General features: G+C 44.6%; 6 protein-coding genes across 6 annotated transcripts; 1 reads left to right on the top strand and 5 right to left on the bottom strand.

The window, feature by feature from the left end:
* Nucleotides 1-6,092: 6,092 nt before the first annotated feature.
* Nucleotides 6,093-7,016, bottom strand: MELLADRAFT_66960 (uncharacterized protein; the record flags this gene model as incomplete). The annotated part of the gene is made up of 4 exons (XM_007415129.1): nt 6,093-6,317; nt 6,386-6,467; nt 6,552-6,677; nt 6,763-7,016. 4 exons carry the CDS (start codon nt 7,014-7,016, stop codon nt 6,093-6,095), a joined length of 687 nt encoding a protein of 228 aa, XP_007415191.1.
* Nucleotides 7,017-8,252: 1,236 nt separating this feature from the next.
* On the bottom strand, nt 8,253-10,682 carry MELLADRAFT_45092 (uncharacterized protein; the record flags this gene model as incomplete). Its single annotated transcript, XM_007415128.1, has 9 exons — nt 8,253-8,581; nt 8,661-9,163; nt 9,242-9,362; nt 9,442-9,567; nt 9,667-9,906; nt 9,961-10,059; nt 10,138-10,201; nt 10,286-10,464; nt 10,549-10,682. The coding sequence occupies 9 exons, from the start codon at nt 10,663-10,665 to the stop codon at nt 8,414-8,416; spliced, it is 1,617 nt and encodes a 538-aa protein (XP_007415190.1).
* A 2,140-nt stretch (nt 10,683-12,822) lies between these two features.
* Nucleotides 12,823-14,250, top strand: MELLADRAFT_92029 (uncharacterized protein; the record flags this gene model as incomplete). The annotated part of the gene is made up of 2 exons (XM_007415057.1): nt 12,823-13,076; nt 13,161-14,250. 2 exons carry the CDS (start codon nt 12,823-12,825, stop codon nt 14,248-14,250), a joined length of 1,344 nt encoding a protein of 447 aa, XP_007415119.1.
* A 4,058-nt stretch (nt 14,251-18,308) lies between these two features.
* MELLADRAFT_92030 (uncharacterized protein) lies at nt 18,309-19,280 on the bottom strand (the record flags this gene model as incomplete). The annotated part of the gene is made up of 3 exons (XM_007415127.1): nt 18,309-18,646; nt 18,713-18,886; nt 18,953-19,280. The coding sequence occupies 3 exons, from the start codon at nt 19,278-19,280 to the stop codon at nt 18,309-18,311; spliced, it is 840 nt and encodes a 279-aa protein (XP_007415189.1).
* A 3,523-nt stretch (nt 19,281-22,803) lies between these two features.
* Nucleotides 22,804-22,980, bottom strand: MELLADRAFT_92031 (uncharacterized protein; the record flags this gene model as incomplete). Its single annotated transcript, XM_007415126.1, has 1 exon — nt 22,804-22,980. One exon carries the CDS (start codon nt 22,978-22,980, stop codon nt 22,804-22,806), a length of 177 nt encoding a protein of 58 aa, XP_007415188.1.
* A 1,057-nt stretch (nt 22,981-24,037) lies between these two features.
* Nucleotides 24,038-24,563, bottom strand: MELLADRAFT_66963 (uncharacterized protein; the record flags this gene model as incomplete). The annotated part of the gene is made up of 2 exons (XM_007415125.1): nt 24,038-24,096; nt 24,197-24,563. 2 exons carry the CDS (start codon nt 24,561-24,563, stop codon nt 24,038-24,040), a joined length of 426 nt encoding a protein of 141 aa, XP_007415187.1.
* Between the last annotated feature and the right edge of the window lie 2,516 nt (nt 24,564-27,079).

Here is a 27,079-nt window from a genome sequence, read left to right on the forward strand (position 1 = left end):
TATTGGCGCCGGGATAATGGTAGAACATTTGTGAGGGGGGGATACACTTATACCAATCGCAATGTTGTGGCGTATAATCCTTTCCTACTATTGAAGTACAATTGCCATTTAAATGTTGAAGTCGCGTGTAGCATCCAAGCGCTGAAATATCTGTACAAATATATTACTAAAGGCCACGATCGTGCGTCGTTGTCAATGTCGGCGGAGAACGAGCTTGATATCTACATCGATGGTAGAAGCTTGACAGGCACTGAAGGTACGTGCTGCTTAATATATAATTCATTCCTTCCGCTAATGATTCGTCTTTCCAGCATGTTGGCAGTTATTTATGTTTGTGATGTCCACTTGATTCCCCGCGGTTCAACGTCTTCCACTCCACATGCCACGAGACAACGTTGTATATTTTCGCACAATTCGATCTTTACAAAACCAGATTGATTCCGGCAGGGCTTCGCGGACACCATTAACGCAGTTCTTTATGTTGTGTCAGCAAAACTACTACTTAGTCAATGCGAAGATTAGCGTCAGGACTTTAACATACCCCGAGATGGTGTACTATTTCTCCTGGGATGAGGACGAAAAGGAATGGAAAGTCAGGACCAACAAATCAAAAACGATCCCAAGAGTTTATTTCGCCAGTTTGTCACAAGGTGACCGCTATTATCTTCGCCTGCTACTCTTCAACGTCAAGGGACCGACGTCGTATGAAGATCTCCGCACGGTCGACGGCATTACGTATGAAAAATTCAATGGAGCAGCTGCAGCTTTGGGTTTGTTGCTCAACGACGATCATTTCATTGCTACCTTGGAAGAGTGTTCGCAAACACAATCGACATATCAGCTCAGAAGCATCTTTGCAATTATTCTCAAGTATGGAAGTGCAAGCGATCCAGCGAGACTTTGGGATTTATTCAGAACTCCGTTGTCTGAGGACTGCGCTTACGCGATGAAGCAGGTTGATGCCGAGAGGGTACCAACTCTCGAAATGATCGAAGCATTAGCTCTGTGGCGACTCGATGACTCCCTCTCAGAAGTCGGTCTCGACCTCGCCACGATGGGATTACCGCAGCCGAATCTAGCCTGTCTGGATGGATATGGTCTTCTACTAGGTTACGAGAATGACGATGATTTCTCTATGGATGCCAGCACTGACTATGTAATGGACAATCTGGGCATGATGAATGATGAGCAGATGGCATTGTTCGAGGAAGTCAGGACGGCGATTGCGATGCAGCGTTCAGCATTGTATTTCCTCGACGGGCCGGGCGGTACAGGCAAGACATTTACGATCAACACCATTCTTCATTACGGTAATGCAATGCGGGTTCCATTTCTGTCGGTTGCATCCTCTGGAATCGCTGCATTGTTATTGTACAAAGGTACCACGGCGCACTCAGCGTTCAAAATTCCGTTAAATCCCGACGACGCTTCAGTGTGCAATTTTAGTGGGCGAGATGCAGTGTCCAGACGGTTGCAAGAGTGCAAGATTATCGTCTGGGACGAAATTTCAATGCAGAATAAGGCTGATATTCATTGTGTCAATCGCTCTCTCATGGAATTGCGGAAAGTGGACAAGCCATTTGGTGGAATTATAGTCCTCTTCGCTGGAGATTTTCGTCAGACTTTGCCGGTAATTCCGCGCGCCACGGTCCCTCAACAAGCAACTGCGTTGTTACGGAGGTCTTATTTGTGGCCTTTGGTGGAGCAATTTGCATTGGTGATCAATGTACGTCTACTCGGCGCCGAAGGAAGACGCCCAAATTCACTACGAAGAAACGCCAAATATGCCGCTTGGCTATTAAAATTAGGATCCGGTGACCTTCAAACCCAAACGCAATCCACCGTTCCAATTGATCACATCAACGTTAAATGTGTCGCACCAAATAAACTTTACGACAAACGAATGGTGTTGAAGTTATACTCCAAAGTCAACGCTTTGAAGGTCGCTGGAGATTGGGTTCCGTTAGCAGACTTTTACGCGGACAGGTGTATCATAACACCACTGAATCAAACGGTGGTTACAATTAATGAAGAAATACTAGAAAAGCTCGACGGTGAGACATTTGTGTCATATTCAATTGACACCAATGATGATTCGACGACATGCGAACCCTTAACACCTGAAATGCTGAACTCTTTCGCGGTTCCAAACTTTCCAATTCACGAGCTCCATTTGAAATCGGCGATGCCAATCATTTTATTACGGAATCTGAATCTCAAACAGGGTTTGTGCAATGGCACTAGAATGTTAATTACTCACGTAGCGAGAACGTATTTGTCATGCAGGATTATTACTGGGGCGAAGAAAGGCAAGAAGGTAACAATCCCACGTATCAATTTACATCGCACTGGCAGCGCTATTTGTCCATTACCGTTTTACAGATATCAATACCCAGTTGCTCCTGCATTTTCTATGACGGTGAATAAGTCTCAAGGCCAAAGTCTTAATCATGTTGTCGTCTTTCTACCAAGCCCGGTCTTTTCGCACGGACAATTGTACGTAGCGCTATCGCGGTGCACAAGCGTAGAAAACATCAAACTATGCATGTCGGTCCCGAGTACAACAAACGCGACTATGAACATTGTATACAAGAATATATTGTCTGACGGCTGATAACTTTTAACGTACGTTGAAGTTGCCAATATAATGGCACGACTACTCAGCTGACGCGCCATTTACTTTCATCGCAGAGCCGCCTGTGGTATCGACGGGAGGCTACGGTACAAGAATCAATGACGATTTTGTGGAAATTGCCTACTATGTTGACGGCTGATGGATGCCGGTTTTGGCCGGCGGTAGGATTAGTTTTTGGAAATGTAGCCTGGACCAATATCAAATCTCTATGTAGTGCGTTGACAATTCAAGCAATGCACATTACCGTATTCTGCTTTGACTATGCTGTGACGAACAACTCTACTAAATTGCAGTCGCATTCAGGTTGTTTACAATCGTGACCGCATGGACAGCATGATACAACTGCACAGAAATAAATTCCCACACACTCAGAGTCATAGCGAGTGAAAACATTGTCGTAGTTAAATGTATATGCCTGGCTGATGCCGAATCGATGGATGGAGTATTCATTGAGCCAAATCATAGCTCTGAGTTGCAGTGCATTATTGAATATCACTCATTGCCTTGACACAGTGTTACCTCAATATAGTGACACAGACACTTCATGCTGTTGAGCCCATGATCGACATGATGCAAATAGTGACAGCTTTCAATGAAATACTGCAAAGACGGATAATAAAGGTAAACACTTCCAAAGCTATGGTGGGTACCAATGAACTGAAGCATTGTATAGCTCAATGATATGACCCTTATAGCGACAGAATCAATGATGACGCTGCCGGGACAGAGCCGAAGGGCTGCGATGGATATTGCTGAGTAGAAGTGCAGCGGGTCAGTTAGTGTGCGATGTAATATAAAGGTAAAGTCACGATGACATAAATGTATATAAAAACGGTGTCACAAAATAATGTATCAATGCCAGCTATGGCGCCGCTTTCAGTGTCAAGTGCGGAGATGCAGTACTCTCAGGGCGGATCGTAACCAGGGCCACTATGACGCAGTTCAGGATGTCGTATAATCAATCCGTTGTGAAGACTTCCCAACCAATGACAACATTACATGAACATCAACAATGAACATGGCACGAAGGCAAAATATCCCAGTCGCAATGAATGGAGGCTACCTGCCACTACGCTTGACAGGTATATTTTGGGTCGGAAATGCAGTAAGTCGCGAATATCGGCAGTGAACAACGCTAACGCACCACTTCAGTTGGATCTTCCTAGCCAGGTAGTACAAGGACAACGATCATACGATTGCCAATGCAGTGCAACAAACACCAATTTCGATATACTCCATCTAATACTCACAGAGGACGGTACCCACACCATTATGACCTCGGACAGCGCGTTCTTGATGAGCGGCAAAATAATGCAAGACGACAGACCCTGGCATAATGTATTGAAAGTGGAGGCCAAGAGCGTCGTTGCCATTAACGTAGATCGCGCCGTTGCGAAATCACTATTGGGTCAGGCGACGGTTGTCGGTCGTGGTCGAATAATGGAAAAAACAGTCAATTTTGAAGGAACGAACAATACCTCCTTTAGAATTTTGCATTCATCGTGTGATCGGTACGTGCTCTGGAGGGTTCGAAAATCGATGAGCAGTTGTTGACAATAGGCTGGAGCCTCGGCATAGGAACCAAGACGATGTCGAATACCTCTGTGATACCGAGACGTTGTCTCAATTCGACCTGCATCTGATGCACAGAGGGAACATCGTTAGCGTCGTAGGTATCGTTATAGGTTTCTCATCTGCTGGCGGAACGAAGTGGCATGTAAAGGTATGTACTTCGTGACATTGCCAGTGGTCCACGCTGACGACGCAACAGTTGACCGACGCATGGTAGTATTGACGACGCCTTGGGATGTTGCGTTGATTGGCTGTCACGATTCATTGGGTGGGATGTTATTGCAATAGAAGAACGATAAGGACGCGGGGTGACCCTCGGCAGATCTGAGAATAATTCAACAGCATCGATTCAATGTATTAGTGCGTTACACGAAGCCGCTCATTTTGTATTTGAACATTGCACATAATCAAGTCAATGTATTAATGTATTACACGGAGTTGCTGATTTTATATTTAAAGGACTGCTGTCAAAAACATTTTATGAAACAGGACGTTGATTGTCAGTAATGCTTGCCGGTGCATTAGACAACAAGAACAATCAATGGCTGAAAGACAGCATACGGGTAGTCGGTCACAGTGCTGAAGTTTATGCCCTAAGAACCTCGCAGTGACAACTACGACGTCACTGTGCCGCAAGCTGCTGAATTATCTAAGAAATATGAGCACAAAGCGTGAAGTCGAATAGGAGAGGAATAACTATATAAGTAAGTGAGCTACGGTGCGATCGATGACTGTCATCGCTCGAGGTGGCCCGCGGTTTTGGTACTCAACACAGAGTGTTATGTATTGGGTATACATCAAAACTTGGACTCCGGGGTTTGCTATTATTAGAGAACGGCATTGTGCCAAAACGGTGTCTTGACGGTCGATGCCCAATGGAAGAACAAGATCAAGATTAAAAGTCGTCAAGAGTCCGTGAGCAGAAACCTACAAACTGGGTCAGCGCGTAATGTAATCATTGTCAGCGAGACTAGACTCACTGGCAGTGGAGGTCGGCCACAGATAGTGAGCGTAGACAGAATGAAGTGAGCATTCGACGTGATGGGCTGAGCATACATTGTTTCCGCGGCGTTGTCAGTACTACGCGACAACGTAGAACAGAGAAAGCCTTACAGTGGAGTCTGATGTTATCGCGGGGATCAAAGTGGGGGTAATGCGTGTACTTGAGCTGATAGCAACGTATGTTTGCATTGACATGGTCGGTGATAGCGTTACGATTCGAGGTAGAGAGATAGGACAAAGTAGTGATATTAAGTGACGGGACATTGGTTTTATTCTTGAAGCTCGAGCAGAGCGCTGATTGATAAGTGCGGAGGACGGCTTGGAACAGCGCGAATTGCAACAAAAGGGGCTTATGAGATCGGCGCATTAACGCATTATTTCGGACTAGACCAGTTGTAATCATTTTTCTACTATTTACAACGCGATGTCAGCGCGACGAAACCCGTCACCAGCGATGCGAAATTGTTTACCGAGAGGGCGGCTGGCCGCCCCCGATGCTCTAGTCCGTGTTCAATATTTACTGCTTGAATGAACGTGACACGACGTAAACATAAAGGTGTTCGACTCGACTCGACTCACAATTGACGCGCGCCACCAGTCTTCGCTTGAGACATCGCTGTTGCCTCGCGAGAGGAATGTCAGAGAATCAGTGTTTCCCATGTGTTTTGTTAAAGAACGTCTTGTGATGGAGAGCCATCGAGCGATGAATGCATTCTAACCATTGAAATAGAGGGAGCTACAACATGAAATGTGACACTTGGAAAGAAAAACAAAGGAAAGGAAACCAAATTTGAAGGAATATAACTACATTGTGTATCGGTACTAGTCTGTAATACAAGAACCGTGTGATCACAGGAGCCGTGAAAGGTGACAAGAGGGTTCATCAAGGTTTGCCGGTTGAGTTGGTTGCAGAAGTTTTAGGAGCTGCTGCGGTAGAGGGAGGCTTTGTAGCAGAGGGATCGGTGGTTTTGGGACCAGGACCCATAGGCAATTCATCATCGTGGGGAGGTCCTAATGGCCCACAGTTGGATTTACCGCTGCCTTTACTGACGGTTACGACGATGCCTCCTCCGGTTGCAGATCCACCAGCTATCACAATGGTTCCAGCCTGTTTAGAAAAAGAAAGTGAATTTGAGCGACAAATTTGAGTGTGCAACGAAACTGATCTTTGCTTACATGGGCGGGGCATGTAGTGAGAAGCTTGGCTAAACCACCATCCAAGTTGTCACCCATGCCGTATTGAACGATGGGAAGAGGACTAAAGCATCGAAGATCATTTATGTTAGTTGGTGGGCAGCGGTAAACATGACAAAGATTTCTAGCCAGATATGATGCAACGTACATCCAAAGCGGTCCGCTGTCAGTTGTGTTCAGTCTGACCTTGCAAGAACCGCACGACTTGACATTAGTTGGATTGATTTGTACAATCCAATTTCCGTTTTTCTTCTTGAGAAAACCTGAGAGAGCGCTGGGAATGATAAGTGGAAAATGAGTCGGTAGTTTAATTGGTTTGGATGATCCTAAAGATGGATTTGAAAAGAAATGAAGCTCACGAAATGCAATCAGCTGAACGAATCCCTGGGACAAGGGTCAGTTGGGGCTCGAGTTTAGGGTCACCAGTAGGTGGTGGCGGCGCAGGTGTGCAAATTGGGGCGGAAGAGACGTTTGCAGCGAGGGCTCTGGAGACAAGAACTCTCAATTCGTGATCATGATGAGTAGCCCGGGTGGCATGAGTATTGTAATCTATGGATTTAGCAGAAAGTCCACCGATGCAGAGCCCGACGGCTACGAATAATGAAGATAACATCTTGAAAGGTTATGTGGTAAGATTGATTCGAAAGTGACGAGTTGTATGGACAGAGGAAATTGTATACTGATGAAAGGGTCGTAAAGATAACTGGATGAGATGCGTAGAGAAGGTGGAAGGAGTGCTACATTTTAATCCACATGAAGAGTTTTTATATATGATGAAAGCAACCCATTCCTTCTGAGACCGCGGATTAGTTGGTGGAAGATCATACCCTGACCAACTCGGCTCGTAACCAGAACTCAAAAAAGGCGGATGAGAATCAGGTGCTTCGGGGAGCTAAAGTATCGGGCTTCCAAAATTGACACCCTACCCAAGCCAAGAACCCAGAAAGCCTTGTCAGTAGGGATGGATTACTCTCCAGCACCAAGCCACAGAACGACAGCGCCTTGCCAGTGCAAAGGGTCTTCTCCATCGTCGCGGGATGATAGGGACTCGAGGACGCCCTGCCGTTTGATGCGAGCGAGCTAATGGGTAGCCAAAATGTATCTTCGTGGAAACCCCATGATGTTTGTCTTGCACGCTTCGAGACTGCGTATGGCGCGGACAAGGAGATGAATGACCTGGCAGCGATCAGCATGGCTCTGGGTAGGTAAGTATGAAAACAATTTCGAGCTACCTCACGCCCCAATCGGCCGTTCAAGCTCAAGTGACTGGAAGCCGTCATCATCATCCACTGACCCCTAGAATCAGTGCCCTTTCCCTTACAGTCCTAGTTAGCGTGACGATGACTTTTCACATAGGTCTGAAGGATCTTGAAGAAAGTGCACAAATCCGAACAAAGTTCAATGATTGTAAGAAGAGGTGAGAACTTTTGTCTCAAGACTCATCTCTAAGCTATCTTCACTGTGACTTCCAGATGAGCATTGAGATGATCCGCTTCACGCAAACTGATCGACCCAATGACATTTGACCAAATGAGCCACAATGACGCTGCAAATGTTCAAAGAATACAGCTTCAAAAGTGAGCGACGCATGTAGCCCTGAGCCTGAGTGGGACATCCACGTAGTTGACCAATGACTAGGAAATATCTACTCCCGTAGACAGTATGAATGGTTGCGAGCTCGAAGGATCGCAGTGAATCACCCCTCTGTAAGATCATAGCAACTTTGGCGAGTTTAAAAAAACACAGCCTGGCATATTTATCTACCAAAAACCTCTGAGGTCTGCATAGATGGCACCAGCAGGCTCACAAGATGCCATAGTTCAAAGCGGCGCATAGGTTGGCCGGTGTTCCATGGACAAGGGTTTGTCAGATTCCTGATACAAGTCAAATCACTCTACAATTACGAGAATACTACCAACAACCAAGGCGAATGAAGCCTCATCTGGCCAATTTCCCTTCGACGACTCCCATATCACTCTCATTGAAGAAAAAAGTACCCAGATCATCTTTTTACAACATCTTACTCACATAAGGCCCATCAAGTTTGTATCCCAATCGAGCATACCAATGACGGACTCCCACACCTGAGATGACTGCTAGCTTAACACTTCCGTGTTCTTCTCGGGCGATCCGTTCAGCTTCTTCCATTAATAAAGTTCCAAAACCTTGATGTTGAAACTAGTCAAAAACAGAAAAAACATATATAAGCGAAATTTTTGATGCCATTCATAATGCAGGAATAACTAGAATAGCATACCTTTGTTGGATCACGACTGTGCATAGGGACAGCAGTACCGTAAACATGCAGCTCTCTAACAATCGACGTGGGTCCAGCTTCTAGCAATTCAGGTCTGAAGGTACCTTCAGCTGTACATTTCCTTAATCGTAAAAGACCAATAAGGATGTCCTTTTCACAATCCTCGTAACTCAAGAAAGTTTCCCAACCTCCATTAGCCACGTAATCACGACGAACAAGTTCAACTTCATCTGGTCTAACTTTATGATGAATCTCATGAATACCGACTTCACGATGACGAATATCACGACAAACTGCACCAAAATCTTTGAGTCGTTGTAAAGCAAGCTCTCGGAGGTTACCATTCTCAACTCCAGATGAGACAAGTGGCATTGGAATATCACGTTGGACTCGATAAATCCGGGTCCAAGGGGGCACAAGCGCCAAGATACGTGCCACGATATCTACAAGCGCATTAGGGGTATAATTTTTATATCGGCCAGTCCTCCATAGCTCGTAGACCCCTGAAAAAGGTGGTCAATGGTAAACTTCATGAGCTAATCTGGTGAAAGAAAAGCCAAGTAGGATTCCAGTATACTAACCGGTTCCTCGGATGACGAGTAAGGGATATATCTTCAATCCGTCGGAGCGAAAGGCCGGATTTTCAAAATATTCCTTGAATTGTTCGATATCTCTTTCGACACCAACGTTGGGAAGATCAGGCTACGAATTGAAGAACGGAGATATAATGAGCTCCCTATCAAAATATGTCCCCGAAGCCAAGACTGCCAATCATACGCACCATCATATGAGATACTACTTTGAACCCGGCGTCTTTGGCCATTTGAAAAGACTCGCACGTAGCGCGAACTGTGTGTCCTCGATTAGTATCTCTTGCTACATCTTCGTACACTGATTGAACTCCGATCTGATATTACAATAAGAGCCAAGAAATTGACGTGAATCAAGGTGATCTACTGGATAAGCTCATAAGAGGATTGAGATAAAAATGAGTTTCAGCACTGACCTCGAGTCTGGTACATCCGTATCTGAGCATGCTGCTCAAATGCGGTTTGAGACAATAATCTGGTCGAGTCTCAATAGTTATGTCGATACATTTAGTGCGAGCCAATTCGCTATATTTCACGGCTTCATCGAGATCTGTCCCCGTATATCCCGATAGTGAATTATGTAACTGAGCCACAAAGTTATCCCGATAACTTGCTGGTAATGACATGAATGTCCCACCCATCACGATGAACTCGACCTAAAGGAACCTTGTAAGACGGCAAGTACGGTTGGAAATGTTGACGAGACTTACCTTGTCTACTGAATGTCCAAGTTGACGTAGTTGTTCTACTCTTCCACGACTTTGCTCATAAGGATCATATCGAGCCCTGATGGCACGCATACTGGTTGGCTACATTGTGAAGAAATGCAGTGGAAGCTAGGGATTCAATAACAATTTTAGCGCTTTTCTGTGATTGAGATTGCAAACCTCATATCCAGTATAACTCTGGGTAGAGTATTCGAAATCAGAATCCGGTCCTCCTGGACAATAGCTAAAAAACCCAATGGTTTGGTTCAGTTTGATTGGTATTATTGGAGGCTGCATTGAAGAGCATAAGCTTTGTAATATAACGGACACACAGATATTCCCAGTCATGGCAATGTGCGGACAACGATGTGGTTTGCTCATCACCGCGACCACCGCAATACCAGAAGCCGTTCGGATCGGTTTTGCTCTCAATTTTGGTAACAGGACCGGCTTGAGATCTGGAGGCACAGCAGCAATCATATCCACCAGCCGAGGTAGTTGAGCACACTACATAAAAGCAGTTCCAGAAATAGGAGTCATTAATATGATTCCCGAAGGTCTAAAGTGATGCGACAATCTAGGAAGACATGCCTTATTGCGTTTTGCAACCCTTTGCCGTACGGTGTTGAGATTGACATCTTTGCCTTGTTCGTGAGCAGCGATGAGCTCAGAGATGATATCCGCGCAAGTCTTGATGAGCAGTGACATTTTCCAGTCGTTCTAGGCTAAAAGTGGAAAGTGACACAAATATTTTTGGTTTTTGAACTTTGCGATGTGGAAAATATGAAGACTTCACTGCCAGCATAGATGCCTCGGGTTGAGAAATCCGAGGCATCATCGGAGGCAAATCCTCGGACAGACCTTGTCCGAGGTTTTTGCCCGAGGTATTTTTTTGCCCTGAGAATCACCTCGGATCAAGACCTCGGGATCAGCATGAGCCCCGTTTCCCGCGGGCTCGGGGATCTCCGGCTTCCGTACCGTCGGTACAGTGCCTCGGGCTAGGTATCTCAGCCCCCCGGCACCGTACCGACTCCGACGGAGCGGGGACCGGGCAAGAGTATGAGGATCCCCGGTTTTTATCGGGGAACCAAGCTATAGCAGAGAGCTGTAGAATCGAGGGCAGATAGGGAGAAATGAAAGGTGAGGAAGGCCTTGTAACAACTCATACATCAGTATAAGGAATCAAATACAATGAAATACCTGTACGAAACAGTAGAATATCAGCCGGAACTTGCTCGTGAAGCAGATTTATGAATTTTTTTGATCTAGCAAGCTCTACCGACTAACACTCGACGGGGAACCGACGGGGAACCGATATTTTGGTAGGCCCCCGATTTTCGGTGGCGGGGGACGGTCTGAAGACGTACATGAAGATCCCCGACGGGGAGGGGTCGGCTCGGAAGCCGGGATGCATTTCCAAAAAGTGCTCGGGGTGGATTTTCGCCGGTCCCCGCTCCCGAGCGAGCGGGGCTCATGCTGACCTTGGGAAGCTTCTGTCCGAGGTTTTGCATCCGAGGATACCTCGGATTACAAAATCCGAGGTAAATATGTTGGTGGTGCTTCGAATGTATGCACCGCAATCGGGTATTTTGGCTGCACGGGGCACGATGTCCTCCAGGCTCCGACGTCACGGACAAAAACATTCCGAGCCCCGAACAAGGGCTGCCCATTCAGTCCAAGGGGCAAAAGATGAAAAAAAAAACGAATCCAAAAAGTCATTAGTATTCCCTGGCATCGACTAGATGGCCATTTTTCTAAAGTGTTGCATGCAATCAAGCCAATACGCACCTTTAAGAAAAAGACTCTCACTTTCAGAGTACTTTCCAAATGTGCTTAACATTGATGGTCTTCGAAGAATTTGGGAAAGGCAGTACATAAAATTATACACCGCTTCCCTAGGTTTTACTGTCTTCAGTCTAGGCAATAAGGGTACTCAAAGTAAGTATGTACGTGTACATACTTGTACGTGTACATACTTTTTGCTATATACTTTTTTTGGTGGGGAAGACGAGGCCAAAAGTATATTTATTTCTTTGTCCCCGCCAAAAAAAGTATGTAGCAAAAAGTATGTAGCGCTACATACTTTACTTTGAGTACCCTTAATGTCATTTGTTGTGGGACATATTGAATTTTTGATCACCCATACCATCAGATATATGACTGGTACTTGGTGATGAAACCTCAGAGATTGTGGTTGGGACGTGTTTTAACCAAAGGGAATGTGTGATTGGCTTAGGGAGTTTTGTGAAATCCAAAATCTAAAGAATCGAGTTTTTGTTCCCTAACCTTCTTTGAAGGTTCACTTGTAACGGTAAAGAGCTCTTGACGGTTTTCAGCTCTTTTTTAATAATCCTATTTGATCTCTCACAGTTTTCTGGAAACCTTGTTCTTTCCTAGTGGTCTCTTTACTTTACTTTTGTACTCATCCACATCATTATCAACAAATTTTTACCTTGTGCGCTATTCTTTTAGTCATAAATTTTTTGTTTTCAAAAAAGTAAAAAGAGTTCCAATTGTAATAAACTACTTTATCGTACCATGAGTAATGTCATCAATGACGACTCTCTTCACTTTAAAAAGATCGATGAGATTCTTGTCGAATACGATAAAGCTGGAGGAAGCAGCAGGATCCTTATGCGCGACCTCCGCGCTATCATCGCCACGGTTTTCTCAGTGTCTGATCCCTGCTTTATCTATCATTTCTCTACCATCTCCCGGTGCGCTATTGAACTTGATAGGGCTGCAGGCCGTTGACTTTACTTTATCGGCGGTTCCCCCCCTCCTCCGGGAGAAACACTGTCCTGCTTACCGGTCGTCTTGGACGCCTCCTATCAAATCCCAATCAAGGGTATTAGGCTATATCAAATGCCTCCCGATCTACTCGCCCAAGTTGATTTGGAACGGGTGGGTACTCCTCCACCCCTTGCACCAGCGCCTACTGCCTCCGGCAGCCGCCCAGCAGGTGCATACAGCACGGGCTATTGGGAATCTAGGTCTGCTTCAAAAAAATCTACCTCCCCTGTCCCGTTGGTCTCAAGAATTGGGCCAAGAGCCTCTCGAACCTCAAAGGAACACTACCGAAGTCCTCCTCAACGCCTTTTCCAAACGAGCCCAGTCAGGTTTGGTAGATCTTGGGGCGGTTCTGCGGAACAGCCTCCGAATTTCCCTCCAGAAGGGAAGGAGTTGCGTCGGTTTTGAGATAGATGGGTTTCTAATGAATCACCTCGTCCCGAGAAACAGACTGCTCCAACATTCAAGGGAAAAGGCCATTACTTTTCACCTTCACCCCCTCATCTTTTTCCATTGAAGAGGAGTCGTCGACAATCTCGTACTCCTCCTTCATCCGATGATGACTCAACTATTGAGGATCGTCATGAGGATGACGTCCGGATCCCTGTACCCGGCACCCAAAAGCCTTGTCTGTTTGCGGCTCCAATTGATGAATTGGTCGATTCAAAAGCTTCCCCTTTGGCCCAAGCCATCCAACAATTGGTCACGGTCTATAAAAGTGATATCGATTATCACGTGGACCAATTTAATTGCTTGCCCAACAAACCTTCTAGTTGGCCCACCTCACTTACTAAGGACTTATTGGAATATAAATGTATTGACCTCGAAAAGTTATGGGGTGAAATGGAGTCAAAACCTACTTCGGAAATTTTCTTTTTTGACAAGAAATCGAAGAAAATGGATGTTAAGGGTGTCACAAACCCTCTGGAGATCAATGATCTATCGGATTTCACTCAAATCTTGGAGGTTCTCCGCCACGCTTATTTGGCGGCTTTTTACTTGGCTGCTGTCCCAATTAAGGACTATTTTAGTCAAATATCTAAGTTATGCCGCCATCAATCGAAAATACACTGGACTCACGTCAAAAATTACGATGCCGAAATGCGGCAGGAATTCTCCCAACGACCATCTCTTGCATGGGGTGACTATAATGCTCCGGAACTTAGAGTTTTCAAAGGTCGCAATCTCCATGTCAAATATGTCGCTCCAACAGCGGCTATCCCGGCTGCTGCGTCTTTGTCTTACACCCAACCAAGGGCTTCTTCCGTGAAGAAAGCTCCTTCTTCAAAACCTAAACCAGCTCCTAAGAAAACGAAGCGCAATTTTCCTCCGTACGAGATCAAAGATCCGGCAGGTGTTGCTGTCCACGATCAGCCTTGCAACAACTGGAATGCCAATGTTTGCAAGAAGTCAGCTGATGAGTGCGACTACGCCCATGACGTTTGCAACAAGCTGGGATGCTTCGGAAATCATCGCGGAATCTTCTCTCACAGACGAACCTAATGCTCGGAAGTTCATGTGTAACATGGAAATTGATGCTCTCTGGGACGGTTTTTCAGCATCTGTCGATTTTTCCCTAACAGCCGAACCTTTACCTTCAGCTCCACCTCTCAGCTCGGATGTCTTTGCCACGAGAGCTATTTGACGTTCTCCTGAAATCTTCAAAATCGTAACCCCTATCAACGTTCCTCACCTGTCTCTTCTCCTCAGGAACCATCCAAACCGACCATTTGTGGATTCAGTCATCTTAGGTCTTACTGAAGGGTTTTGGCCTTTATCCAAAAAACCCTTGGATGAAGCTGCTTTCTACCCGAATCATGCGTCAGGCGAAGAAGAGGAAGCCTCCCTGGTCGTGACTAGGGATAAAGAAATGGCTCTTGGTTGCTACTCCCCCGGTTTTCAATCTTTACTCCCGGGAATGAAAGTATCTCCCCTTTGCTTAGCTACAAACGCAGTCACAGGGAAGGTCCGTACTTGCACAAATATGAGCCATGGTAGTCCCTCTCCGAATAGTCTGATCGAGAGATCTATGATTCAAATCAAGCTCGACTCAATTCCTTCTTGCCTTCCTTTTCTCTTGAAACAGCACTATATGGGTTGGACATCTATCCTGTGGAAATCGGATGTTGACTCGGCGTTTCGAATTCTGCCGGTCTCTCTTCAGTGGCAGTACCTCCAAATCGTCAGGATCAAAAACGCTTTTCATGCGGACCGATGCGTGAATTTTGGTTGTTCAAGCTCCCCCAAAATCTGGTGCTCTTTCTTTTCATTAGTCCTTTGGATTGCTTTTTATGAGTTTGGCATCAAGGAATTAAACACTTATATGGACGACTCGTGGGGTGTTTTGTCTGCATATGATCTAGTTCAATTCAAGGATCATGTGATACCTTTAAACCAGGCGAAATTTCTGGAAATCTTCGATTTCCTTAATATTCCCTGGGCCTGGGGAAAGCAGATTTGGGGTTCTGAGCTCGACATCATTGGACACACTATAAATTGCGACTCACTCTCCATTTCCCTCCCTACCGACAAACACCTAGCTTTGATTGCAGCTCTTCGCGCTTTCATTATTCCTTCTTCTCAACCTTTGGTGGCCTGGCAACGCTTGACGGGTTGGGCGAACTGGGCGGTTAACACATTTCCGTTAGGCAGGTGGGCTATCCAGTCCTCTTGGGACAAAATTGCTGGCAAATCCTTGAGGAACGCTTTGGTTCCAAGGAATAAAGCCATCACCGAGGATCTAGCCTGGCTCGCGGACACTCTCAAAGCATGGTCGGGCAGGAAGATCTTGAAGAACATTTTCTGGAATCTCGAGCTCGCAGACTTGACCTTCATTGTTGACGCCTGCACTGCCAACATATTTACCTCGGATTTTGTAATCTGAGGTATCCTCGGATGCAAAACCTCGGACAGAAGCTTCCCGAGGTCTTGATCCAAGGTGATTCTCAGGGCAAAAACATCCCTCGGGCAAAAACCTCGGACAAGGTCTGTCCGAGGATTTGCCTCCGATGATGCCTCGGATTTCTCAACCCGAGGCATCTATGCTGGCAGTGCTGCCCTACGGGCATCGGAATCTGGTGCCCAAAGATCAACGCGACCTGGAACAGGAAACTTCCCCCGCCTTCTCGGGACAACTTCTGGGCGGAACTGCTGGCTGTAGTCACGGCTATCGACATTGCAGCCTCGCTTTATGTCAGGTGCATTGTGATTTTCTCGGACAACCAGTCGGTAGTCGCGCTGTTCAGCTCACATAAACCAATCGATTCGGCACGGCTGTTATTCAGGCACGCAGTCTCTATCATGCTGGACAAGGACCTCGACATTAAGGTGAGACATGTTCCTGGAGACATCAATCGCATAGCAGATGATTTGTCTCGTCAGCGAGTGGACAACGTTTGTATAAAACTACCTTCCGCCAACCATACGTTTCTCCCTTCCACAGAACCTACCATCAATGGTGGTTTCAAACTCAATTCCTCAGCATTTCGCCGCAATGCCAACAGCTCCCAAGGCCAAATCGACGCCTCTCTCCTTCTCTGAGAGGGAAGCTTTGAACCAACATCACATATCTAAACATTTGGAAATATCAACTATTAAAAAATATGAATCAGCAACTTGTCATTTCAAACGTTTTTGCGCAGATCACGACATAGACTTTATCCCATCCAAAGTTAATTTAGCTCATTTCATCTCTGTTTCTTGTCTCCATCTTGCTCCCGGTACTGCCAATAAGTATCTCACGGGTATAGCGTACTGCATGCAAGATGAGTATCCATTTGTTAATGAAGCCAGGGCCTCCAGACGGGTTTGACGATCGGTTCAAGGCTGCCGGAAGCTTCTATCTGTCCTGGTTGTCCGAGCCAAACCTTTCACTATCAAGGACGTTCACCTTTGCGCGGAAGTGTTCTCTTCTTCCTTCGACAACCAATTGTTTAACACGATCATTGCCTTGGGTTTTTCTGCCTTACACCGCCTTGGCGAACTTGTAACTTCGGACTCTGTTGAATTACAAAACAATCACCAAACTATCCGACGCTTGTCTCTCCTCATTTCCGAATGCAACTCAGCCGCCATCTACACCCTGCCTTATCACAAGGCTGACAAATTGTATTTAAGCTCCGACATTGTTATCTTAAAACGCAACAAGGATCCAACCTGTCCTATCCTCACACTCATGACCTATACCCTGAATAGGGACCTCCGTTTTTGAAGCAAACCATTCTGGCTTTTAAAGGAGGACGGTTCAATCCCAACTTGTTCCTGGTTCATTTCCCGACTCAACTCCATCTTCCACGGATCTCATACAGGTTACTCTCTGAGAACAGGGGGTGCCACGGCCTTGGCTCAGGCTGGGATGCCAATGGAAACTATCCAGTGCATCGGTCGCTGGTCCTCCAAATCTTATCAAACCTATATCCGTAATCACCCCTTAATGAACCTGTTTGCTTGTCGCAACAATCCGATTTCTTCGGGTGCCACTCTTGGGGAGCAGTTGATTTTTCCTGGCTCATCTCGCGTGAGTCCAGCTTCGTTCTCCAAAGATTACAAAAAGTCTAATCTTTTTGTCTAAATTCTTTTTCCCATCAGTCCCGTGTGGTCACACAGACTTAAGACAGTATTTCTGGTTCAACTCCATTAATACCAGTGTTTGGTGTGCAGTTCTCACTACTTATCCTATAAATTCTCGCTGAATTTTCTTGTTGTTTTTTGGCTCTCAGCCGAACTCTTACAATTGTGGTGGCTCCAGTCTGGTTTTGCCAGTTCTGGGTCCATTCCCACGCGGTTCTCCCGTGTTTTCAGCGTCGGTGGGTAGTTTCACTGCCTCATCCGTAATCCTCGCTAAAATTCTTGTTCATTTTTCAGTTTTGTCTAAACTCGAAATTTTGTCACAAAAACTCCTGTTTTCTGTGGGGTGTGAGAAATTTACGATCAACCATTTACGGTCATTAAAGACCGCAAGAGTTGATGACCGCAAAAATCAATAGTTTCCAAAGAAAAAAATATATTTACGAGCAATCTTCATTTTTGCAAGCTCGCAAAAAAAAAGATTGTAAAAAGATGACCGTAAAATTGAGCCACAGTTGCCACTTTCTACAATTTTGCGAGTCATGTTTTGCGGACTCTATGATCCGTAAATCAAAAATCCCGTAAAAGTATAAAAAGTCACAGCAATATATAATTTTGCGACTAATACTTTACGGTACATATGCATTGTGAAAAATCGTAAAACACAAGCATCGCAAAAGTGAAAAATATTGGCCGCAAAATATAATTTTGCGATCAAGACTTTTACGGTTGTTAAAAAAAGACAATGGTGTATTACGTCAAAAAAACAAAAATCAAGAAAAACTGACACATGCGAAAAAAAATACGGGCACACTACAAGAACGAGACAAAAGAATGAGTGATTAAGAAGAATTAAAAAAGAAACGTGAATGAGTGACGACCAAATTTAAATCATTAAGAGAATAAAAAGGTGGCAAATTAAACATGAAAGGACATGATATGAGAAAGGACATGATATGAAATAAATAAAATAAAAGTTGAGATAAAATAAGCTGTTACGCCATCTTACGCTTGTTACGCTTCGATTTACGTGCGCCATGAGGCTCATCAATGTCGGCCTCCTCCTCGACCATCGCCACCTCCACCTCTTCCTCCTCTTCCTCCACAATCGCCCATCCCTTCCAACCTTTGGCTCTTTTAGCACCTTTACGTAGTATGTCTTCTTTGTTCAAATGAACTCCAACCTTGTGCACACTGTCTTCAAGTTGTTGTTTCAGTTTATCTTCCTCCTCTTTTTCGTGTATCCTCCTTGGCCTACCACGGTTACGCTTGATTGCCTTTTTTGAAATAATACTCTTTGCCAACTGGACATCTTCATCTGCATGTTCACAATCTTTAGATAAGAGAAGAAGAGAAATAAGCAATCAAGAACATCAGAAAAGGAAATAGTGATGCTTACCTGGATTTGGTTTGTTGCTGTTTGATAACTTTTTCCTCTCCGCCAACGGAACATTTTCACCATCACAAATTGTCCGACGCTTTCCTTTTTGTTTGTTTTTGTTTGTTAACTTTTCACCCTTCGCCACATCTTCATCTTCACCTTCTGTCTTATCTTTCTCAGATTCGATACGTGCTAAACAAATGAGAAAGAAAGAACTATCAATCAATGAGAATGAATAAAGTAGAAAAATTATTTCACCTTGTTCGTCTTCTGCAAGTTCTTCAAATTCCTCATCAACCGTTTGTGAAAAAGGTCGAACCAGTACCTCTTTCTGCCTCAGAGACTGGTTGATTTTGGTGGTTGCAGTCTTGATTATTGATGACTCTTTTGGCGTAGGAGCTCGGGAATACATCACCCAAGATGTAAAAGGTAAAGGTCCACCAATTGCCTTCAAATCCGTGGTGAGCAAAGTGGCTATTCCCGCGTTTTCTAGATCATTGTGTCGCCATACACCAGTGAGACTTCCTACTGTACGCACCACTTGACACCAATAATGGCTTCCATTCCAAAAACCCCGAGCGCGCATCAAATAAATAGTACCGTTGAGGATCATTTCATATGGTAAGTCGCATTCTCTCATCATTTTGAATGCTTTGGTGGAATTAGTTTGATGAACATAAGCAACATCTACTTGTATATGTAGATGAGGAGGTGGGGTATCAAAGAGTAGTTGAGAGTGAAAAACCTCATAAGGCTGCGCATGAGGGTTCTTCTTTGTTTTGCAGCTTTTACAGTATTGTTGTGAAGATTGATGGTAGCCGGTGGTCGCCCATTCATGGAGCACTTGGGGTGTATCAGAATAAGATGTACCGTCGTCAAAATTTTCGTGGGATAAGATAATAGAGTTGAGTTGAGAGACTTCAACTAATACATGATCTTTGTTTTTTGGACACGTATACGTTCTTTTGAGGCCAACACGGAACAAAGATTGAGTGATAGCTGGAGAGGCTGGCTCTTTGGGTCGGGTTTCTCGATCAAATATTCTGTTGAAGTATTGATCAGCAGATGCATATTGATCCGGTGGGAAACTACCTGGACATCTTTGTTGGATCGCGGCGTGGAGCGTGTTTTGTCCATTGGAAAGAATTCCCCGGATCTTTCCTGCCTGACCCATTTCCCAGGTGGACCTGGACGAAAACAGCTTCATCATCTTAGAGTAGATGTGGTCAGATTTCCCTGTTGACTTCGTGTACCAAATGGCCGTATGAATTGCATATAAGCATTCCGTCATTGAGTCGAGCCAGCACCGAAATTGGCGACCTGGTGTTGTCGAGGCATTAAACCCTTGGTATGTAGTAACTGGGTTGCGGTCAATGTTTAATGACCCTTTAGGCCGTCCAAGCTTTTTGGGTCGTCCCAACAAAGCGTCAGTGGTATCTGGTGGTCTTCCATCATTCTTCGCTTCGCACTGCTTTCGAGTCTTCTTGGACCATCCTAATAGCTGAGCAACCTTCTTTTAATTCTTAGCCTCGTCACCATAAACTAATGGAATGCCCCGAAGCCGGTCCTCGTGGTCTCTTTCGAGACAGGCAACCAACACATATAACTGCACAATACCAATTTGTATTGTGCAGTTTCCTCCGCTGCAAAATAATAAAAAGAAAACAAATATGAATAAATGTGATTAAAAACGCTGAAATAAAAGACACCCACGATATCATGTAATATACTCTATGCAATGATTCCTGTGCATTAGTTGTTGTTGGCATGATGTCGTCACAAAGACCATCATCGTCAATTTTTTTGAGTCTTGATTTGAAAAGCAAAGATTTGATGTCCGAAGCTTTCCACCATTCAAGCCACCGTTTGGCCTTCAGGAATTCCTTGATCATTTTCACCAATTTCTGATCAAAGGTCAGACCACCAGGGCGATCAGCTTTTAAAAGTGATGAAGCTTGTGATTCAAAAGAATCCTTTTAAGCGAGAGCAGAATCAAACATTGTAGTAAGTTCTCTATAATAAAAAAATTGATAATTCGAATTGATCACATACCTCATCATTTGGGGGTATGATCGCCCGGTTGCGCTTAACACGGGTCACCTGAGCACGAAAGTGTTCATGACACCCTTGAAGTTTAGACAGTGCTATGGCACAATCATTCTCCTTGAATACCTTCATGTAAGCCTTAATGAATCCGTTTTTCTGCGCCACAGAAAAATCAATCACTTGGCGGACAAGGGTATCACCAACGCTCGGACCTCAGCGCTGTGATCACGGTAAACGGTACGGTGCGGTACGGACCTCACCGTACCTCAAATACCTGTTGGACATTGCGGTCACCCCGTACCGTGCTCTGTTTATCAAGTATCTGGTTACGGTGATCACTACGATTACGCCGCAAATTGACAACGGTCACCGCAGCGTGATCCGTAGCCGCTACGGTCGGCTACGGGTATGTACCGGGCTTTTGAATATCCGTGCCTTGGGTTTCCTTTCTGGGTGTTTCACACACCCGTTCCTATTTTTTTCAATCACAATGGTACCTATTCTTCTTTTTTTTGATTGCAAGGGGCCACCACATCCCAATTGGTCCTTCTTTCCCCTGCGTAGCCCAACTAGCACGCAATGGTCAGCTAGAATTCAAGGATTTGTTTTGAAAAGGTCAGTTTCCGCCCAGTGACTTTCTTAATTTACTTTCACTCTTGACTTCTTCATCATCGATTTCTCATATTCTAATACTATTCTTCTATTCTTCGTATTGATCATCAATTCCTTTTCTGTTTCTGTTACCTCGCTTTCATTATCTTTATCATGGATAGTCCTGGTAGTAGTTCTCCTACCTCACCCGGTGCATCAACGTCCCTCGCTGTCCCGAACTCGACTCGTTGTTCTACGCGATCCAGCCCTCGCCGCCAAGAAGGACCATTTGTATCGACCTCTGGGGACTCACGTACGGCTTTGAGTCGACCCGAAAGACCTGTGATCATCGGCATCGCCTCATCCAAAGATGAACACGAAGTCACACCCACACCCAAACATCCAAAAATCAATCAGAAGCATTCCAAGAAACGAAAGAACAGCAACAAAAGTCAGGAAGGCAGTAAGAAGAAGAGAAGCCAAGCGCCTGCAATCAAGGTAAGTTCACCATCAACTCTCTCTCTGTGACTGATGCATCTATAACTTTATTGAAATATATTTCATTTAGGACTTCACTGCTCCATTCCAAATTCATCTCAACACGATAATGAGCTGACCGACTACTTATCGGGCAAGTTTGGCATCTTGCCCGATGAGAAGCCTTTAGACTGGTGGAGGGTGAGTTTGTTTGATGCTTTGATCAGCAAATCAATTTAAAATGAAATTCTTTGATGACACTTTTGTAGAAGCACGAGAAGTCCTTCCCGGTGCTGGCGTCAATGGCACGGGACTACCTTTCAATCTCGGCAACAACATGCTGTGTGGAGCGGTCATTTTCGTCAGCTGCAGACGTTGCTGCACCTGGGCAAGGCTCTATCCTTCCCAATACCATCACTCGGAAGGTGGGATGCAGGGAATGGATCAAGGGTGGGATTGTGCCAACAGATAAGTTTGAGGATGGGGTCAAGTATCTCAAGGAGTACGAGGAACAAGAAAAGAAGAAGAATAAGAATAAGAAATAGTTTGATTCATATTTCTTTAGTTGTTTTTCCTCTATGTTTTTTTTATTACTTTCATTGTGTTATGTCTTTTTGTTTTGACTGTCTCGTCACTTCTTGATTCAAGGTATATTTTTACAAGTTTTTTTTACAAGTTTTTTAAGTTTTTCAAGTTTTTTTGATTTTGACCGATTTTCACCGTGATGGACCGAAATCCGAGTCTCAGATTGGTAATTGAGGTGCGGTACGGTACGGTCTGACCGTACCATAGTGAGATTTCGACTACGGTCACCCCTCCTTAACGGTACGGTACGGTAGCATTGAAAACGGTCTACCGTAACGTAGTGACAGAACCGCCGTAATCCGTCGCGTTACGGTGAGATCCGAGCGTTGGTATCACATTCTGATGCAGTCACATCGGCGCGTTTCATTTGCTTCATAAGAGTTCGGAAGTGTGAGGCGTAGTGTTCCTCACTAAGTCCTTTGAGCCCGGTGAGTTGAATAGGAATCCAACGTCGGAGATCCTTGTGGTACATGGAAGTTGATAACAGGTATCCATTCTTGAAAAACTTGTAAGTTACGTCTGATAGTAGCCCGCCACCATAAACACGGTTGTTTTCGTCTCGAGCCAAAAGCTGCTGTTGCATCCATTCAGTTTGGAAGGTAAGGTGCATATTGTGACGCTTCATGGAGACGGATACCACAATCAATCCGCGTCTGGAAATGCAGTAAAATTGATAATTAATTAAAACATTATGATTAAAGAGAAATATACAAATTTAAATTAGAATCTACTCACTCGGCCCAATGGTCCATATCCAAGATGAAGTTATCAGCCGCGCCAGGAAGTTTTTTTACGGGTATGACACCAGCGGCTTCAAGGAGCTTGCGTCGATAATAACCTGTTTGATGTAGGTTTCCATAAGTGCCATGGATGTTGGAAGCAGTGACGATCTCCTGCTTACCTGCAGGAGCTCGACCCACCTGAAATGTCATAAGTTGCCGTCAGCCTCACAGATGACTGCATGAACAGAGTAAAAACCACACCTTGTGTTGTAATGGCCCTACCCCCGGGTTTTCGACAACCCGTTTACCAAATTTTGCCAAAGACAATTTGTCTGGCTTACCACGACGGGGCCATTGATGTTGATGGAATCCTGAGTGTCGGATAATTCCCCATCCGCTCTCATGTTCGTCCAATTGACACAAAGTGTTGGTACACGCCAAGTACCGAAGATTGCCAGGACATCGTGCCGCTGGGCATTTCTGGGATCTAAAAATCCAATGGGTAATGGAGGCATGATCATCAGTCAGTATATCATAGGCAAAGATATAAAACTAAAGCGATGAAAGTCAAAATCAAAAAAAAAAACTCATGTGCTCATCCAATCACCTCGTTTGGCAGCTGATGTCGGTGGCGAGCCGAGATATTCACAGTGTAGGCTATCACAGACTATCACACCTAAGCAAGAGTATCTTACTGTCCGCCAGTCCACTGGTCCTTTGCTTTTACCTCCAGAAGAAGTATAAGCAAATCCAAAAGTTCCCCAGTTGACAATTTTCGGCTGGCCAGGTTGCTTCACAAACACCGTATTTCCATTGGGAAATAACGGATAACCTTCATCGTCGAGTGTATTGTTCTCGCCTATGAAGGTTTTGTAAGATGCGCGGTCAAGAGGTAAGCTGAATGTCTTCTTCCCTTGTTTGATCATTGGCTTGGTTGAGGTGGAAGAATTCGAAGAATTTTTTTTGTTTTTCTGAGTATTGCTGATGGTTTTCGCAGACGAAGAGAAAGTTGAAGAATTGGACAAATTCCTTTTCTTTTGCGGAGACTTTTGCGGCGGAACTGGAAGCTGTTTTGTTCCACGTTTATAAACTTTGAGGGTGGCTTGTGGTTGGTCTTTTCCAAGTTCTTTGATGTCACAGCTTTCGTCATATTCATCATCATATATGTTGACTTCGTCTTGTTTGTCTTGTTCACAAGATTCAGAGTCCGTTTCGTCTTCTTCGTAAGCGTCAGAGTCCGGTTTGTCTTCTTCATGAGCCTCAGAGTCTTGTTTGTCTTGTACTTCGGCGTCAGAGTCCGGTTCGTATTCTTCTTCATAAGCGTCAGAGGCTTGTTTGTCTAGTACTTTGCCGTCAGAGTTGGCTATTTGTGAAACTTCTTCTTCTTCTTGTAACTCGGAGTTGCTGCTAGAGTCGCTACTACAGTCACTCATTTGGTTTTTGCGCATTTCGGTGATAATTAAGGTAAGATTGATAAGGAATAATGGAATAATATTAATGAGTGATTATTAGATATGGTCGATTTAAGTTGGTACGATAAGATTGATTGATTGAAAAGAGGAGTAAGTGAGTGTTTGATCTTTTCAAAGTAAGAGGATATTGTTGACGAAATGAAAATGGAAGGACAGGTGCTTCTGTTTCTTCATGGAATGGCATCATGAAGACACTTCTCATGGAATTTGTTGTTGGGTGAAAGGCGTCAATCCTTTGTCCTGGATTGGTAAGAGGTCTTCATCAATCCGTTGGATTGGAAAGGTCTTTGACCGTGAAATTAATCTTTTCGTGCGAGTTTGTTTACTTTTGAGTTGATCGTTTTGCGGTGACTTTCGATGTCTGTGAGACTAGAGCCGTGAAACTATCGAAATGGGACGAATTGTGGACTTTTGCAACGTAATTCATTTGCAATCATCATGGTACATAAACATTAACTCGCAAAAATAAAGATTCTAGGTACAGGGTGGTAATTTTCAGTGCTTTTTTTGCGACTGTATTTTTTGCGGACATTCTAAATTATGGTTTGACTGTAAATTTAACTTTTCACCCGGGAATAATATACTTTTGCGGTCATCAACCTTTGCGGTCTTTAATGACCGCAAAAGGATGATCGTAAAATTCTACGATCCCGTTTTCTGTTGTTTCAGTCAACTCCCCTTCTCAGACAGTAAGTGGCACATTTTTCGTGGTGATCTTGCTGTTCTGAAGTCTGCCAGGTTGTTTACCTTAGTCTTTCTCCTCCGGTGGAGGTTATTCTTTATGACCTCTTCAGCCCTACTCGCATCCTTCGTTGCTCTTCCATCAACAGGTCTTTTTTATACCATCTACGGTCATATCATTAGTGGGTGGTAGGGCCTCAGGTTGCGCTTTCTCTTACTGCAACACACTCAGACCCTCCGGGGCCGTCCAGCGGTTAGCACTCTACAAAAACAGATCCCGAGTTTGCAAAACGAAACTTCCGTGCCTAACTCCTTCCAAGGAAGTCGCATCTGTTTGCGACAGAAAAGATCCCCGTTTTTTCTTATCCAAGACATTAATTTGAGGCAATGTAGCTCCTGATAAAGTACCTCAGGACTACTATGTAGCTTCAGTTCCAGAACAGAACTATCTATCATGATACGTGCCAATATGTATGCAAATGCTCAAGTATTTTGGATTTCTGATAGGTTGTATGTATGGCTTAACACACAAAACATCTGGGAGGATATCACCAAGAAAAGAGATAATCATTCATAGGATTGTTTTACATTGAGGATGTAGATATGAGCCCATTGCATTCAGTCACAATACAGAGATAATTGGCCAAGTGAGATCGCAAGGTGAGGCATAACATGGATCTGATTGGATGCAGTTATTGGATAAGATAAATCCTGTTAAATGAGTTACATGTTTAATTGATGAAGAGTAGTGAAGAAAGTATGGGGGAAAATCATAGGGCTTCTTGTTCAATCACTTCTCCTTGATAATTGTTGGACTGTCATATTTCCTATCCAAAGCCCGAGTCAAGTTGATGGTCGACATCTTTCGTGGCTGCCTGATGCTGTGCAGTCAAAGAGACAGAATTTCCGACGGCTTCAGTTAGCTCGCTTGATCATTTATAATCCTCCCTCATGTACGAGTAAACTCACCTGATGAATCAAAGCCCTCCGAAGTGAGCCGAATCGTCAGTTACCTCAGTCATACAGGCATCGTAATTTCCAACATGACCTCCCGCAAAGCTTGACAACAAGGAATCAGGTTTCCTTATAGGACAGACCGCAGCAGATGTACTCAGGCAGAGCATGCTGCATACAAACAATGATACTAGGCCCAAGAGCATTTTGTGAAGAACTGAGGATTTTGTGATAGATAAATTGATTTGAAAATTTTTCACGAGGAGTGTGTAAAAAAATTGGATCCGAAGAATTCGATGGATGTGCGATAAGGAGCTTTTTTAGATTTCTGGTGAAGGAAGAACGAGATGTGTGTCGGAAGGCTAGCGGTGAGCTTTTGTACCATCTGGGGCGTCGGGATATCTCTTGTAGCCTTTCTGTCTAACAAACTTGTTCAGATCCTCATGAAAACCGGCAAGTTGAGTAAGCATTGCGTCTGTCTCGAATCAGACTCTGTAGATGTTCCGGCGGTGTTGAATGGAGCTGCGGGATTATGCTGCAACTCTCGAAACCTGATCATGATGGGCTCTCCGCAATGAATTAAAAACTTGTCAAGCAAGCATACCAGCAGCGAAAGATAACGGTTTACCGATACTGAAGTTCAACTCTTGCTTGAGTTTTAGATGCCACCCTTCGCTGAATATTTCAGCTTATCTAGGATACATATTGCACAGAAAATGTCACAAAGCATTGGCAATGGCAGCCAAACTGAACAACAAAATTTGTGCAAATGTGATGGTTTTTGTAAACATGTATGTGAACTTGCAGGCAGGGGGAAGGTCAAAAATTTGCTGGCTCATCTGGCTCAGCAGTTCTGC

This window comes from Melampsora larici-populina, assembly GCF_000204055.1.
Source record: "Melampsora larici-populina 98AG31 unplaced genomic scaffold MELLAscaffold_48, whole genome shotgun sequence".
NCBI classification, from domain to species: Eukaryota; Fungi; Basidiomycota; class Pucciniomycetes; order Pucciniales; family Melampsoraceae; genus Melampsora; species Melampsora laricis-populina.